Raw genomic sequence first — 17,933 nt, 5'->3', positions numbered from 1 at the left:
CAGGTGCTGTGTATTTGCAGAGGGAGAAGTGAATTCATGCTCAATCATGCAGCAGAAACATACTTTGGTTTGGGGTCCTAAATTACTTCAAAGGAGTTTTCTTGAACTGCCACTCAAATGCAAGCTTTGGCTCGGGCATGCAGCATGGGAACTGCAAAATATAGCTAGTACTATCTCCTTGGATTAAGGCAGTTAAAATTGCTAAAGTTAGGAGGGGAAGAATAAATGTCCTCTGAGAGCTTGTTTTGAATACTCTAGGTTAAGATTAAATTTAGAATTGATCTGAAATGTTCTTTGCTGTTAAAAAGAAACTGATATCTCTGAAAATGGCTTCATTTGCTATTTTAAGTATAACCTGAGCATGAAGATCTTGGCTCCATAGTAACTTACACACTCATGTCAGTCTCCTCTTTTAAGTGAATGTCATGTCTTGTATCTTTTAGAAATATATCATACTGGGCTCTTTAAGGTTACCATCACTCCTACAACTCACTGCAAGACTTAAATTTCACTGTATTTTAATTTCTTTCTTGTGTTGAGCCAAACACTTGCTTTTTTAATAGTGAATTCCTTATTTTGGTGTTTTTTGGGTAGGTGAGATAGTTATTTTCTGTCAAATTCAGACTTGAAGCTGCCACCTGCAGATCTTGATTTCATGCCAAGGTTACCTTTTCCTTCAATGGAAAGTGAACCTACTCCTTCTTTCTCTGCTGCTGTGTTAGTGTGCCAGGATTCTGCCTATTGAATAGTCCTGAGATTTTGCAGACATTTCAGGATGTAATTACATTTAAAATGTAAGCCATATGGGTTATTATTTAGTTTTGGTACCCCTAAAATACATGAACACTATTCTTGACACATCATGAATCATGAATCTTTTCACCCTTAAGTCACTAAGAATATTTTTCCAAGGAGAGCTTATAATGCTGTGTAGCTGTATAATTTTTTTTTTTTTTTTTTGTTAAGCAATGTGAAAGCACAGATCTTAATGAAAACAGTGACTGTAAAACCACTCAGTGCAGTATCTGGTTTCTCATGGGGAGAGGCTGACTAACATGCAAGAAAGAATAACTGAATACAGACATCAAAACTAGTTTGTCATCAAGTTGAATAGGAAGAAAAAACAATCCTAAATAAACTGTGGGATAAGAGTCATGAAATATTGTCAAGGTTGGTGAGCTTGAAAACAAACTTACTCCGAACCAATTTTCACTTCCCTAGGAAGAGGGAGACTGGAGCCTTTAGAATATTCTGGTTTCTCAGGCAGTTGGTTTAAGTTCATTATGAATGAGGGTATTGGATGTGTTTGTAACAATGGACGTAAACTTTAAGGTTGCTCTGCCCATCTTCTGGTGTTTTCTGTAAATATAGGAGGCTTAGGAGATGCAGCTTGCTTTGAAAGTAGAACTGATGCGTGCAAGGGTTCATGTAAATGTAAGAGAAGGACACCATGGGCAGAATTGCAGTCGTGGTTGGTGTGAAGGCATGGTAAACCACTAAAGCTGTCAGAAGTGAATTCTAGGTATGTTAGTGTAGCTGTGAGACTGTAAATGTTAGATCAGAAGTAGTACCTCTGCAATAAATGCTCACTCTTAAATTATAAGCTAACAATTGTTGCTTTAAAGTGTTGCATAATCAATCACCTTGAAACCCAAAGTTCAGGGCAAGCACTCCTGGTGTGTGCAGTGGGAAGCTGGTGGGAAGACAGGAAATCTTGCAGTCCTGTGCCTTGATCCTGTGAGTGTGCTTGCTTTGATCTAGAAGCTAAAGGGTAAATTCATGCTTTATTCTGCAATATTGAGTAGTGAGGACCTAAGGGAAAGTCAGAATGAGAAGAATGGATTTCTCAGGTGATTTCAGAAATATAGGTTCTTATGCTTATCTGGGGTCAGTAACTGTAAGCATTTGGGTCTGTCTGGGTGAAGAGTTGTGTCAGATCAAGTCAGAGGACGTGTTCACTGTTCTGATAAGTTATGAAAACATTCAACATATGATTTATTTTTTTCCAGAGAGGGCAGATAATGTGTTTTATTTTGGGGATTTGGTGGTGGGCTTTTTTTTTTTTTAAAGTACAAGGAAAGCTTTGCATGTCTGGTTGCAGCTGACATGAGTGTGCAATAACACTTGTTTCATTATGGGACAGATTTGCTGCTGTTGTTATTAATTCCAGGAAGGCTGTGTATGGTCAAGTGTCATAGCAGCTGCTGAATGGTTGATGTCACAGGGACAGTTAGAAAGTGCTTGGGTGTTTATCTAAGCTTGTTTATCTGAACACTGAAAACGGTGAATAAAAGCATTGTAGTGTAAGCTATGTGTGTGGACAGTTTTTCTATGAAATATTATGGAAAATAGGAAATATACATTCATATAGAGATTTTTTGCTAAGGTTTAGACATAAACCTTCTGGAGGCATGTTGTAACTGCAAAATGTTACTTTGCAAAGGAGGAGGCTTATGAGGAGATTTTAGCCTCAGCCTCTGTATGTAACTTTCTAACGAAAGATACCTTAAAACTTACTCATGCTGAGCTGCCTCAGACATACTCAGAAAGAGGTAATCCCTTGGTAGGGCAATTTGGGAGATATGGGCAGAAGTGAGAACTATCCTCTGACATTCTCTTGCCAAAAAGTCTTTCTGCTCTTCTGAAATTCAGGAGCACAAATGCCTTAAATATCCTTAGTTCTTATGAAGTTAAATGGCACTCAGTTGTGGAGATACCACGTCTCTAGGCATAGCTGACCTTCACAAAGGAAAGCTTGGTAAGAGCATCACTTCAGCAGGAAGGACTTTGAAACAAGTAGCCTGGGACTCTTCAAATGCCTCTTTCAGCTAAGACAGATATTTAGACTCTTTTTGATACTGCTGGGTTTTGAGCTTTCTCCAGGCCTTGGATTGTGCTTATTTCTTCACTGGTAAATTATTCAAAATAGTCCTGTTGGATAGGATTGGAGGCAAATTCCAGAAAACGTGATCTGATCATAAAGATATCTGAAGTCCATAACTGAATGTCCAGAGCTGACTCCACCTCTCTCCTTTGCTGGTTGGGTGTTTGGTGACCTCGGGTGCCTCCAGTGCTCAGACCATGGTCTCATGCTGACTGCAGCAGTTCATCCTGTCAGCTTGTCCTTGTGTAAACAGATTCCTTCTGAATTACTCATAGGCCAGATGTGCCTCTTTTTTTGACCTTTTGGCTTCTAAATTGGTAACTGTATCTAATTTTGGCATTTGTTAATACTTTTGAATCCTGTTGTACCTTTTTTTTTTAACTTGCTGTGAAATTCCTTCCTGGGAATTGGTTTCATTGCATAGAGCTGCAGCTCTTTGTGATGGGATGTGAATGGGGGTTTTTATTTGCACCTTCCCCACCCCCTTTGCTTATTTAATTTTAAGCATTGGAAGGAGGGGATCCTATGTTTGGGAGCAGGGATCCAACCTTCAGTCTACGGCAAAGATGTGGTCTGCTTAATTTTTATTTTTCTTGATCTACGATCGCCTTACTTTTCTGAGGATTCCCACTCCAGGTAGCTTTAATCTGGTGCACAATTGTCTTCCTCCTGGAATAGGTAGGTAGATTGTTTAATTAAAAGAACAACAGTGTGATGAGTACTCAAGATGTTTCCACTGTTCTCTGTCCTACTTGGCTGTCCAAGCAGAAGCTTTGTAGGGATTTGCTGTGATTGATCACAGGAGCTCTTCCCTACATCCTTCCCATGCAGGGTGGTTGCAGGTGGTTACCCATAGCTGCCTCTCCTTTTATTAAAGGAAATCCACTTATGTAAGCCTGTTCAGAGATGTGACCTTGTAATTGTTTTGTGAGGGAACAGGTCTTAAACAGGAACAGAGAAAAAGAGATTGAGAACAGCCGTGAAGAGAAAGAGGATGTTGGTTGACAAGAAGCTTGACTTGACCCAGCGATGTGCACTTGTAGCCCAGAAAGCCAAACGTGTCTTGGGCTGCAGCCAAAGCCCCATGGGCAGCAGGCTGAGGGAGCCAATCCTGCCCCTCTGCTGGGCTCAGGTGAGACCCCACCTGCAGTGCTGCCTTCACCTCTGGGGCTCCAGTGTGAGAAAAATGTGTACCTGTTGGCATGGGCCCAGAGGAGACCATGAGGATCATCAAAGGGCTGGAGCACCTCTGCCGTGGAGACAGGCTGAAAGAGGTGGGATTGTTTAGCCTGGAGAAGACTCCAGGGAGACCTTAGAGCCCCTTCTGGTACCTAAGGGACTACAGGAAGAGCTGGAGAGGGCATTGAGTGACAGGATGAGTATCTTGGTGAAGAACATGGGAAAGAGGAAAAGGCAGCACCCTCAGCTTGGCTTTCCAAGGGGCCTGAATGACTGCAGCAACCTGCAACAGCTTTGCCTGGTAGTGGATGGAGCAGCTGTGCTGCTACACCTGTTTTCTCTTGTGCTCTGGTTTGACAAGATTTCTTCCAGAAATAAGAGGATCAGCTTTTAATTTCTGTCATCTTACAGTGAATAGATTTGTTCTTAGACTCTGGAACAATAAGGCAAGTCCTGACAAGTCATTATTGGTCAGAATAAAAATTGCCTTTTAAGTTCAGCATCTCAGGCTAATTAATGTAAATTCTCCCACTTAGGTTGCTGCTGTATGTGGCTTGTTTTAATGCTTGAGTCATAATTCAAAGAAATGAGATGGAGGCAAGATTTTTAAGTTTTTTTTTTCAAGCTGCAGTTCTGTGCCAGCTTGCAGATGGATGAAGTTAGCTTAAGCTTTAAAAGTTTCTAAGATCTCAGACTTTTCTGCTAAAATTCAAACTTCTAGCAAGAGTAAGAAGTGTGTGTGTTGCAGTGTGCCTGTGTCTGCATTTACATATACACGGCATGAGTTTTTATACATGTATATAAGTAACAAAATAGGTATGCTCATGATTTGTATGTTACACAGTGTGTATATACCTAATTCAGTGGAAAAAGGCATATTATTCTGATGAAGGGAATGAGCTGGAAGCTCATTCAGGAGTTCTCCCACTTCAGGAGACCACTGTGAGTCTTGCCTTGGAGACTGTTGTTTTTGGTGTAAAAGAACCTGTAGCCGGACAACCCAGGCTCAGAATAAACATTTTTTTCAATGTTTGTCTGCCTTTTCTTGGGATTTTTTTCTCCAAAAATCAGGACCAGAAAGAAGTAGTTCGATTCTTGGTGACATTTCTTACAAGAGGTTTTCATTCTACATTTTTGTTCCTATTGTGGCTTGTTCCCACACAAAATTTTTCCTTTGAATTTTTTTTTGTTCTCCAGGAGCAGTGTTGGACAGTTGAGCATCACCTATGCAACAAAGCTTAATTATTCCATACCGAATTACGGAAGATCTCTTCCTATTTCCTTAGGAAAAAATTTTGTTAGGAAACTCTAGGACTGATAGGAGGGGAAAATTGGTTGAGGGAGATAAAACGCCTAAGCAAAGCAGGAAATAGAAATCTAAAATGTTGAAGTCTACCCTTAGCTTTTCCTTCTCAAGGAATACAAACTTGCTTTATTTTTTTTAACAACTGGTAGTCATTACATTTTATCTGTCACTAGGCTTTCAATGTCTGGCATTACTATTCTCATTTCACTCTTCACAAAAATACCATTTGTGCCTTTGGAAATGCGATAGGTACCAAACTCCCATTTGTCTTCAATGTTACCTTGAAGCTGATGGTACTACTGTCTGTCCTGATTTGAAAATGACACTTAGAGACTATAGGGGTAAGTAAACTGCACCAATAGACAGTGAACCACAGAGCAAGGTCACTGAAATGTAGGAAGGAAACAGCTTTTCCCTTCTGCTGAGGACCTGCTCTTGGCTGGAGATTGCCAGACAGGGTCACTTGTAGAGATAGGATGCTGGTATTTCTGCAGGCAAATCTGAATTTCAGTCCAAGTGCAGCCTTCTCTGTATGGACAGGCTGGTTTGTACATTTTTGAGTACCTTAGCTGGCCACTAGCTCTTCCCCTGTTTCTGTCCTTCCGGGCATTTTGGTCAGCAGAGCTGGATGCTCTGATGCTGTTTCATTTAAAATACATGAGCCTGCTTCATCCACCTCCTTCTGCCAGTGCTTCACTTAGGCTTTGGCAGAGGAGTGCCTTGGGATTTAAATGGGTTTGAGATGTCCCTATTAACTCTTATTTCTTCCTGAGTTTATCAGGAGCTTACTATTAATTTGCCTATGGTGCAACATGGCTGTTACAGTAGGGGTCCCAAATTTTAGTTGTTTTTTTTTAGTAACACCAATAGGGAGGAGGGTTCTGCGTAAATAGTTGCATCAAACCCAACATACTGTTTGTCTGAAGCAAAAATAAAAGGTAGGTAATGTTCTTTTCACCTCCCTTCTGTTTCCTTTCTCTCCCTTCCAAATTCCCTGCATTATTACAACTTGAATTCTGACGTAAGAGTATAGCATGGATGAATGATCATATAAAATGTTTCACAAAGCTAATTCAACTTGTCCCCTAAATTGAGTTGTTACCCTTTGCTGGTCTGGACAGTAGATGTGGAGTAATGCAAATCTTGATTGCTCCAGAAATTTCAGTGCTGCCTTGAAGAGGGGATGCCTTTCCAGGCCAGAGAAGTGTGCCTGTGCTCAGTCAATGATACTTTGTGTGCAGCTGAGGTTACTTCTCAGCTTTTCATGAGCCCTCCTATCTAGCATGGTGTATTCCATCTGACCTTCCTGTGGAGCTTACCTTGAAGCTGATGTGCTTCCACTGGATGTCACTGTTGCTCTTCAGGAACACATTTAAAGTATTTTACCTGTGGTGAAAATGACTCCTCAAAATAGGCTTTTAAAGGTGTTTCTCTTTTCTTTGGATGAGTAGAATTGGGGTCCAGATGAACTGCATACACCACCTTAGAGGGTTTTCTGCTGCTCTGTTTTTAGGGGATTTTTTTCAGCTAAGATACTGAATTTGATTGCACTAGGGAATTTTAATACATTGAAGGTCTGTGTTGAACACATTGGATGTATGTGTTGTTTAAGTGGTGTGCTGTCTTTCTAGATACTTGAAAATTAATTCTTGGCAACATCATACTGTTTTTAAAAAAAACTACCAAAACACAAAACCCTCAAAAGAGTAAATACTCTGTGTTAATTAATTGAAAGGGACTTAAAGGTAGAGCTGAACCTACCCCCTTCACACCACTCAATTCTTCCCTTCCAGTGGAGAGAGGTGAGGAAAAGGGAAAAGAAATATTTCCTCTGGACTTCATTGTAAGAATCCTACATTTTATTAGTAGGTTTAAAACTGAAGTAGGTGGTTATTGTATCAATATGTCTTCTAAGGATCACCATTTAAGAAGCAAAATGGTATTTTTTAGTTGCCTTGTGCAGTTTGCTACATGTGTTGTTTAGCTCATACCTACCCCCCCAACCCCTGTAATTGCTGGCCAGGATGCTGTTTAGCCAGAACAATTTTCATAAGAGGCTCAGTAAGAGACCTCTGGAATGAAGGCTGATTAATTTTCCCCTTCCCCCAAGTAGTTGCCTTGTGCTGTCTTTAAGTGGTTGCTATAAATAAATCACTTTTGTTTTCCCTTTGTCACTGAGAGCTGTATTGTATTCTGAAACTGCTCATCTCTTCTTCCTTTAATGTTCAGCTGCTCCTTGCTCTACTCCCAGTGTTTAATACGCAGATGTTGTAATAAGATATTTAATGGCAAAGACTTTTGTTTGGTTGTACCAAATAAATTGCACCCTTGAACTCTGACTGAAATGAATTCAACTTCTGCAGCAGTGCCATAGTTTCTGGTGCCTGTCCCCAGGATTCAGCTGGCACTTTGCCCACAGGTGAGTCAGATGGGAACACAGGTGTCTCTGCCTGTAATTGTCATGGTCATTGGTACTGAGACTGACACAATTTTGAATTTTTGCAATGATTTTCTAAATCTGTTAGAATTTAAATTCCTATTGGCTGGCTCAGATGATATAAATTGTCATTAGAAGGGTTCCTGGAGTCTGTTTAAGGCTTCTTAGGTTTCTAAGGGGTTTTTTGTTCATTCTTGGGAACAGCAGCTGATTTAGTCTGCATTTACGAAATTTGAAAATGTTCCAGTCTGGAGGCAATTTGGTTCCTCCTCAGCTGGGTGCATACTTCCTAGAACTAAATAGTCAAAGACCTTTGTCAGTTGGAAGCCTCTTTTTTGGAAGTCACTGCTGTTACCCACTGTCAGTGTTTATTTGCTGGCTGCTGTGTCCCTGGTTCAGACAGAGAACTCAGAACCTCATTGCTGAAGGCTGTAGCTATGGGATATCTAGATGGTGGGCAGTAAGGAGCCTTTCAAGCAGCTGTGGTGTTTGAAATGGGGACAGTATGCCATGTTGTCATGTTCCTGGTTTCAAATATTCTTGGGGCTGTTGCCTTCAGGAGCCCCCATGGCCTTATACTGGAGGTGGCTTTTTGTGGGGGTGGTACGTAGCCTGTGAGGTGAGCAGCAGAATGTGGCATCTGACAGCATCAGTTCAACTTGACATGATGAGGGACTGCCTGACCCCTAAAGCATCAATGTAAGAACATATCTGCAGTACTGCCTTTGCCAGACTCTTAAACTTTGTGAACTATAGCAAAGAGAATATAGACTCAGAGTTCAACCCTGAAGCTTTTTATGAAAAGCTGTCTGACATATGCTATAAAGATAGATGGAGAAAATCTGTTGGTACAGTCATTTTTCTCCTCTGTGAGTCAGCTTGTTCTAATGGGTTTTGAAGAGGATAGCTCATCATCATTTGGGGTTTTTAAGTGCAGGTTGTATGTAGTGTTAGCTCACTAAAATTTCTGCTGTGCCTTGATTGACTGGCCTGAAGTTACATCATCAGCATAAGCTAGTCAGCCTTAAAATGGAAAGAAAATGTTTTTTGATGCTAGTTACCCATTGAAAAGCAGTGGTTTGTGGTTTTTGTTTGTTTTCACTTTTAAATTTAAGCGGCAAATAGCAGGTTTTTAAGACGGGATTGATCTCATCTCTGCAAGAATATATTTTAGTTGATTAAATCAATGCATCGGTGAGCAGTGCGTGGCTCTTGGGCTTCCTGCATTACAGGAGTAGCTGGAGTGTGGCTCCCGTGTCGAGGCAGTGCTTTGTGACCTGGAGTGTGGGCTGTGCTGGCCAGGGGCCTGTAGATAATCCAAATTATTCAAGCAGGTGGGAGGAAGGAAATTAGCAGATGCTGGTATCACCTGATACCACTGCTGCATCCCGGGCCTGTAGTGGAGCACAGGGATCCCTGTGGAGCAGCTGTCATTTAAACCTTCTTCTTTCCTGCTCCTTAGGCAGAACTGGCCATGTGAGGCTGGGCTGTAGGAGGATGGTTTGGTGGGCAGAGGCTGGAAGAATGGTCAGCTCCTACTAGCAATTGGTGGCCAGCAGCAAGGCAGTCTCTTGTCAAAGCTGCTACTGCTGCAGCCTCTTATTTCTTTTGCTCACCCCCTCTAGTCTCTACCTTCCCTAGGTACTCACATTGCTGCTTCTTGTACTACTTATTGCATATTCTGCCTGTGTCTTGAGCTGGATCTCAGCCTTGGAAGCCTTCCTGTGGCCTCAATCAGTGGCTCCCAGCAGCACACGGGTTTTTATGTACATTTTTAAAATAGATAATTTTTTTGTATGCATGTATGTATCTTTGTCATGTACTGAACAGTTTGGTGGTTAAAGTTATGTGAGCTGGTCTTGTTTCAGTTTATTTGCACATCTGCACACATCTTGGCATCAAACACAGAGAGGAGCAGGTAAGTCAGTACTGTGCTGGTGAGAAATGCATTCCTGCTGTTGCATAGGAGAGAGGAGACAGAGGCAAATCTTCATTTCTACTTAGAAAAAGTACATGTGGAAGTACTTTTGGAGACTATTTTCAATCTGTCAGAACTCCTTGCTGATTTGTAAACTTTGTGTGAGTAATAATTGCATGGGGATGGAGCTGCACCAGGCATTGGGCCATGGAGAAGTGCGTTTTGAGAGCTGTGATCTTGGCTTTCAGTTCAAATTTTGTCCATTAGTGTAAATTGAGAAACTGAAGTCTGCAGTTGCTTAACCAGTTGGCTACCTCCTTTAGTTAAACTTCTCTGAACTGCTTCTACTGGCAATAAGGCAGATAAACAATGCAAATAGTGTTTGTTCTACAAGAAAGATACCATTTTGAAAGAAAAGGAAGGAAGAATAGATTCTTTAGTAGAGATCTATTTGTGTTTTTCAAACTTAATTTATTCTGAATGAAATATTCAAGCTTGCGTAACTAAAACAGTTGAAACTTCAAAGTAAACTTGTTCTTAATCTCGTTGAGGAAGAAAACCAGTTCAAGAGATAAACAAAATTAAAATTACTAAATCAAAACAGTTCCAGTGCATACTGGGACATCTTGCTTCTGCTGAACTTAACTATGGTACAATGTCTTTGCCTTATTTCAACTTCCAAACATGGAGAGAGGCTTTAACTTTACTGTTGGAGTGAAATAATCAGACTCCTCCGGGTAGCTGACTTAATTCCTGTCATTGGGATGTAGTGCTTCCCTAAGTAGCTCCAGTAAGTCTTCAGTTACCTGTAGTCTGTGCCTGTGTACTACAAGAACACACCAAAGTTCTTTGCACATATGAAAGCTTGAACCTTGCAGGATTGCTACAAGATTTTTATCTAAGGTTTGCCTTTCCTGGTGGTGGTTTAAAAACAAACAAAAGCACACACAAAAACCCCCCAGAAAACAACAAAACCACCCTCCACCTGGAGCAGGCAGACAAGTCAGCAGAAGCTTTTCCTTTTCCAGCTGTGGCAAGAACAATTCCTTTCCTCCTTTGCTGTTTGAATAGCATAGACTGTCCCAGCATAAACTGTCCTTTACTGTTTACCCTCCGTGGAACAAAAATCCCTGTGCAGTTTGCATCGCAATAGCAGATTATGTCTGTTTGTTTTTCTTGCAGTCAGAAATGGATTGTAGCATTCATCATAAGAAAACAAAAACTCGAGATTCTTGTAGGACCCATGAGCAGCAAGAGGAGGAGACCAGTCTTGCAAATACCCTGGAGCATATTATGGGACAGCTGGATGTTCTGACTCAGGTATGATTTGCTTTTTAATTTGTTGTTGACAAAGGTAGCTGTGACTGGAAGAATTGGGAATATTTTGCAATAGTTTGATAGAATAATAATATAGCTAATTCAGAACTTCTGCTTTTTAGTAGTATTTTGATAAGTCTTTCATCATTTGCTTCTCATCTTATCTCTAGCAGTTCTCTTGCACTGACTTACACCTTAGGCCCTGCTCTTCCCCAGTTTCTTTATGCTGCAGCGCGGCAGATGCTGCTGGAACCAGCTCTGATAGACTGTGCTGTTAGCCAGGGTTTATCTAAGGTGATGCCTAGAGGAGGGCTTGGCAGAACAACTGTGTTTTGGTGAATAATCTCTGTCTCTCTTCCCTCCTCTGTTATACCACAGCCTATAGGTGAACTCTGTTCACATCCTGCTCCTTTCCCCCACCCAGCATTCACCTACACAGTCCAATTTCTGCAGAATCCTCCTCCCATCAACAAGTCTGGGCCCTTCTGTGCCTCATTGCTGGAACATGCTTTTCACCCACAGCTACAAACAACTAATCCCATGCTAAAACATTAATAAACAGTTCTTTCTTGGAGTCACTAAGCAATGCTTGAACAGAACCAGCCATGAATGGTGATCATCACAGAATGTGTTTACTTCATAGGAATTTGGGAATAGAAGTGTTTTTTGATTAACTAAATAACTGCTCATTGTGGAGAAATACTGTTTCTGGTTGTCTGGACCTGAATTTCATTGTGGTTTTTTGAGGTATGTGAGAAGCAGGGAGAAAGCATGGAACTGTAAACATTGGAGATCTCCTGTAGCTGAGACCATGGTGGTAGGATGGAAAAATGGAGGGTTTTTCTGTGAGTTTAAGCATTGTTTCTAAGGAAGAACAAGTAGGTCTTAAACACTTGGCACTGAACATACTGATTAGTAGTCTGAGTTAGCTCTCTGCTCTTGAGAGAGTTAACTTGTCAAACTACTTGTCAAAGAGTGTAAGATGATGGGTTGGAGGGCCCATCAGGAGATTGAAAACTGATTTAGAGATTAAAAAACATGCCACAACTACAGGCAGTCTAAAATAGTGTAGGATGAAACCCAAAAGGTATTTAAGTTCACTTGGCAGAAATGCAAAAAAGCACTTTTGCTGTGATCTTTAAAACACTGAGCACTGGAGGAGGGGAGGGAAATCTTGTGTGACACTGGGCCCTCATACTTGTGATTAAAAGCAACCCGGTGTGTACGCAAAATATTTTAATACTATTTTTATGTCTCCCTAGTAAGCTTGGAATGTGATTGTTATCTTTCATTACATAAATCACATCCACATTTCTGATGATGGATGTGTAATGGCTCCTTTTCAACTTCATAGGTGTTTAGAGAAGGCAAATATTGCAGTAAACAGTACGTGTGGGATTTAACCTAAATATAAGCAATGCAGATATCTCTGTTGAAGATATTGTGTAACCGTAGAAAATTCTAAATGTTGTTTTAAAGCTAGCAGAAAGAGAAATTGAGATCAGTGGGGGAGGAATAAATTAGTATGTTATAGGATAAAATTGGAAATGGCCCTGAAATAGTAAAAAACCAAAAAGCTGCCTTGAGTAACTGTGTTCTTCAACCTTTTACCTTTCTTGTAGCATTTTTACCATCTTTGAAGTACTTCATTTCCCATTGGTTCTACTCTGGGTATGTTATATTAACACCATTTTAATGCTTTTGTAGAGATGTCCCTGACATGCCGTTTTCATGCCAAGGTTTTTAGCAGCGACACAAACTGACACCAAACAAACTTAATCAAATGAGCCTGGAAGAATTCCTCATTCCTGGACTAAGGCAGAAGGCATCTCAGAGAAAAGGGATGTGGGCAGGTAGCAAGGCAGGTGTGGAGGGCATTGATTTCCATGTCTGAACTTTGGCTTTTCCAACTTTGGCTGTTGGGAGAAGGGAATACAGCTCTGGAATGTGGCTCCAGCAGAGCCACTGTTACCCCTCTTCCATGCAATTGGCTGTGCTCTGGTAGGAGCTGTGGTGTGCAGAGATCCAAGGGAAGTAGAAGCAGTGCCTGGTGCTGTGGGGTTGGTTGTTGTTCCAAGGCATTTCTGCCAAAGCACAAATGGATGCTGCTCTCTGCAGGCAGCAGATTCAAACCAATGTGTGTGTGTGTGTCAGCTTTGGGCCTGCTGACTTCCCTTTGTGAAAGGAGGACACCACTGCTTCTTCAAAAAAGCAGAAAGCCTTCATACATAACACTTAACAGGTGTCATTATTTTCTGTTCTTGGAGAAGGGCTGAAGATGCTTCTAGTGCTCTGTTGAAATCATAATTCCTGAGTATTGTGTGTTTAAAGAGAATTCTAAGCGCATAAGCAGGGCCATCCAGTTGAAGGGAAAAAACATATGACATTTCCAGAAACCCTCTATTGATATATCCATCCATGGGCTTTTCAGGAATTGAATCTGTTAGCTCCACTGGAGCTTGGATTAATTTCTGATGTGGTATCTTGAGTTCCTGTGTTCATTGTTCTTGTTGTAGATGCAACACTGTGTTACCATCATGTAAAGTACCGGTGGGGGAAGGTTAAAGTTGTGATAAACTACTTTGGGAAATTATGCAGATCTAAGCCAAATTTATTTTCCTAATATTTTTTCTGTAGCTGTCATTTCGAGGTTTAAACCTGGTATCATGTAGAAGTGGGAAGGAGAGAAAATACTTCCAATTTCTGCTGAAAGAGGTGATAGTGAGACATCAGCTGTGGGCTGTCATCTCTTGCCAGCACACAGCTTTGTTCTGAGCTGCACACTTGAAGCTGCATCACCAATGATTAGTACCTTCCTTCTGCTGGCAGTAGATTTCCAGATGAAATGAGGTGTCATGTGCTTGAATTCAGTGAGATTGTTTTTATTCAATTCAGAGGTCTCTTCCAGCCAGTCACCAATCACTGAGGCTGTTGAGGTGGTGTGCCCCACACAGGAGGATACAGCAGAGCAGACTTTCTCCTTCAGCTGGGCACTTCAGTTCTTACCAGAGAGAGATGGATTAAAAGAATCCAGTGGCTGTTGTGTATCACAACTAGCAGTAATCACAAGAGTGAATAGAAGCTTGGCTAAGCTTCATTCTTGTGTTGTTGATATGATTCAATTCTTGAAAGTTTTGGCAACTTTCTTTCAACTGGTCTTTGATTCAATGAAACTTTTTTTCCCTCCTCCTCTCCAAAGCTCTGTCAGGATATATTTTACTTGTAAGAAAGTGGTCTAATGTGAGCTGACAGGATCTTCATATTTTTCCTAAAAGCAGTTTGTGTTTGGCCTTACATGGGTCTTTTTCAGAAGAGTAGCATATGCTTAATAATTCTGCTGCCTTGAAGAGTGAAGTTGAGACCTGGGCATAAGCCAGTTGTTCCCAGTAGTTTTGGATTACTTAGCTACCCTAGTTCCCCTCTGCAGGAAAATAAGCAATTCACATCTGGCAAAGGAATGAGGGAGATGAGAGTAATAAATGTACAATACTGATGCTTTGCTCCTCCCTTTCCTGCAGCTTATTCTCTTGTCAGTGTCTCAGTGTTTAAAAGTCCTCTACTGGCATTTCAGAGACGTGAAAAGGATGAAAATGCAAACTGTTTATCAATTTATTCATTTTTACTGAAGAATGGATCTCAGTATCTCAGTGCCTATATGAAGAGTTGCGGTGAATATTGAAGTTTAAGGGGAAAACAAGGTGATTTTCTCTCTTGGATAGCCAGGCACAGGAGGGTGTTTTGGCTGAAACAAAAATGTAGCAGATATCAAAGATTTGCTTGGTTCAGGTGCATTGCTTGCGTTTACAGCTGAGCTGCTCTTCTGAAAAGATCATCTGTGAGTAGCTGTCTTGGCTACAGTGGAAAACTTGTATTTGCAGTGGTCATCTTCAGTTTAATGTACTCTCATCCTCACTCCAAACACCTCCAGCTGCTGTGTTCGCTCTGTTCGTCTCTGGGCAGGAGGCACTGAGGCAAAAGCTGCTGGCTTTATGTGGGAAGGAAGATGTCTTCTCCAAATGAAGAGTTCAGAATCAGGTTAGCATAAAAATTCATAAATAGCTGTGATGATCCACCCACAGGAAATGGATTTGTATGCTTCCCCAAACTAATCTTGCATTGAAGCTGGGAGAAAACAACACAGTGAAATGGAGAGGACTTGATAAATCTGTAAAATAACCCAAAGCCTGAATTGAAGGACAATCTAGCTCATGTGAGATTAAAGGATTATTTCACTCCAGAAAACATTGCAGGCAGAAAAAAAATTTTTGTAAATTATTTTTTTAGCATAAAAAAAGACTTGGACACAAGCGAGTTGCTTTTTAATTAAAGCTGAAAATGTTTGTGTGTCCAGTGCTTAGTAATAAAAACGAGTAAAATCCAATTCTTATTCCTTTTTTGAGATGCAGTCTCAAGCCTGTGTTGGTGAGGGATGAATGTGGCCTCTCTTTTGAGAGGTACTGAATGTAAATTAAGCAACTGGTTTAGTAAAATATATGCTTTTATGACTTCAAGTAGTTACAAGTCAAGAAAAAATACTTGGCAGTGGTAGGGGGATCATGTCCCAAGTGCTTCTACCTTTGCTATGCACAAGTATCTTGGTTTCTGTGTTGCTCTCAAGACCTGAACACCGATGGACCCAATATGGGGGAAAAACTGCAAGTAATTTTTATTCCAAGAGAAATTGTTTGAAATCTGAAACACTAATAAAAAAGATCTCATCTGAAAATCTGTGGAGTGTCAGATGAGTTTGGTTTTTAAGTCTGAATTTAAAGGACATAGAGGCTATTTCTTGTGAGTCAGACCCATCTCTTAGAGATTCAGTAGCTTTGATCTCTCACTCAAATTAAGTACCCTGGTTGTTGCCAGTCCTCTGTGTCATTGAGCAGTGCTACTTTCCCCCCCACTCCCCCTGAAATTTACTTCCAAAATATTTGATGCAAATACGTTTTTCTCCAAAGATTGCTTAAATTAAATGCACTCTGAGGGATATTGCTGTGTTAGCAGAACACTGTGTGAAGGCTGGCTCTCCAGAAGTGCTGATCCTCTCCCTGGATGTTCACAGGACCTTCACCTTCCATTTTCCTTCAATGGGAAGGAATACTAAACACCTCCCACAATTTGTTTTCACAAGCAAACTTTGAAGATTAATATAAATTGTTATTCTGCTATTGGATACCAGCAGCTGAGTTCATTTAGGTGAGTGATTTGCATCCTCTCGGAGGCAGGGGATGGATATGGGAAGGCTTTGAAGACTTTGTGGTTGGGGAAGACCTCTGGTCATTTGGGGTTCTAACCTATATATTGTGCAGTTGCTGTCATGGTGCATGTTTGGACATTTTGTTGTAGCTCATCCTGACTGGCTGTGTCTTTGAACCTGGGAGTCTCCTGACTACTTTTGCTGTGCTGGCCCAGCCCCAGAGGTCTGGGAGCTCTGCACCAAGGAAGCTGCATAGAAGCCATCAGCCATTCTCTTCTAGAAACATGCAGGATCTAAGTGCCATCAGTTTAGCTTTGGCTGATCAACTGTCAAGACTAAGGCAATACCAACATGTGATGAAACATTTCTAGTCAGAGGGCTATAAATGGAAAGACTCAGTTGTGAAGGACTTGTGTGCCTTGTGTCTCCACCCTATGTGGATGAAATTGGCAGAGCCTGTGGCTTGTCTTGGTAGCTACAATTGATTTAATACAAAGGACAACCTTTTCTGTGCCCCAGGGTCCCTTTGATCACTGTAATACTGGTACTGATCATGCTGCTTGCTCTGGCAAATACTGGATGGTACTAGAATTTTTGGGTATGCTTGTGTGGTTTTCCTACTGCGAAAAGCACAGTGAGTACTGCAGATGGTCACTTGTTGCTGTACTGAGTACCACAGGACTTTGTGCATTACACCAAAGTTGCTCATATAATTTAGTGAAAGGGTTGGTAAACTGTAATCCAGGTAATTCTGCAGAAAGTGAGGTGTGCTGGGAGGTGGAAGGAGAGATGGCAGCTGAGAATGATAGAATGGTTTGGTTGGAAGGGACCATCTAGTTCCTACTCTGCTGCCAGGTCCGGTTCCTCACAGCCCCATCCAGCCTGGCCTTGGACACTTCCAGGGATGGGACAGCCATAGCTTCTCTGGACAACTTGGGGCAGGGCCTCACCACCCTCATTTTAATAATAAGGGAAGAGTAGCTGAGCAGTACTGGTTTTGAGTTTTCTAACTAACCATTTCCTTCTTGTAAGTGCTTTGGACTCCTAAATAGAAAAAAATTACTTATTTTTCAAGTGTCCTCAGTAGCCTGAGGATAATGTTTGAATGGTATATGAAGAGAGCTGGTGGGACTATGAACTCTCATGCCCTGCAGTAGAGAACAAAGAGGTTGTTTAGCAACACAACCTGAGCAGATCTCCAGGTAGGCATCCTGATGAGGCCAGGCTGCTGCTGGCATTTGTCCTTCTGCAGGCATTGTCATGTATTCCTAATCCATGTGACCCCAGGGTGAGCCTTGGATGGATGTTCAAAACCTTGGTTGAGGGGTCTGTGGAACTTCCTATACTGAGCTGTACAGCACCTCTGACCAAGATGTTCCTGTCCAGCCACATGGGAGCTGTGTGTGTTGTAGGAGCAATAAAAGTTTTGGAATTTGAAGCATGTTTACAAAGTAAACCAAAGAAAATTCATGGTGTTGATTTGGAGAATGGGATAGTGCTGAGTCTTCACTAACTCAGCCTGGTGTAAAATACTCTATGCAAATAGGCTTTGTGAGAATTCACCTTAGAGTTTGCTTTCAAAACCGTTGAGATGGTGAGGAGCTACAGACCTGATTTAAAATGTTTGTTTTAGTCTGAGCACATGAGGAGCTATCATTTCTGTTAGAAATAACCCCACATTTTATTTTAAACCAA

General features: G+C 41.2%; 1 protein-coding gene across 9 annotated transcripts in view; it reads left to right on the top strand.

The window, feature by feature from the left end:
- Window positions 1–17,933, top strand: part of POC1A (POC1 centriolar protein A) — a 53,290-nt gene that overhangs the window by 30,052 nt on the left and 5,305 nt on the right. For all 9 annotated transcript variants that reach the window (XM_014251544.2, XM_014251543.2, XM_088061775.1 and 6 more), the window contains one exon: window positions 10,907–11,044. In XM_014251544.2, coding sequence (XP_014107019.2) covers window positions 10,907–11,044 — 138 coding nt within the window. The remainder of the gene's footprint in view (window positions 1–10,906; window positions 11,045–17,933) is intronic.

Source organism: Pseudopodoces humilis, chromosome 13 (genome assembly GCF_049639895.1).
Source record: "Pseudopodoces humilis isolate 2021_Gansu_Grassland_sample_001 chromosome 13, ASM4963989v1, whole genome shotgun sequence".
NCBI classification, from domain to species: Eukaryota; Metazoa; Chordata; class Aves; order Passeriformes; family Paridae; genus Pseudopodoces; species Pseudopodoces humilis.
Note: the sequence above shows the minus strand (reverse complement) of the source record. Positions and strands in the feature narration are given on the sequence as shown.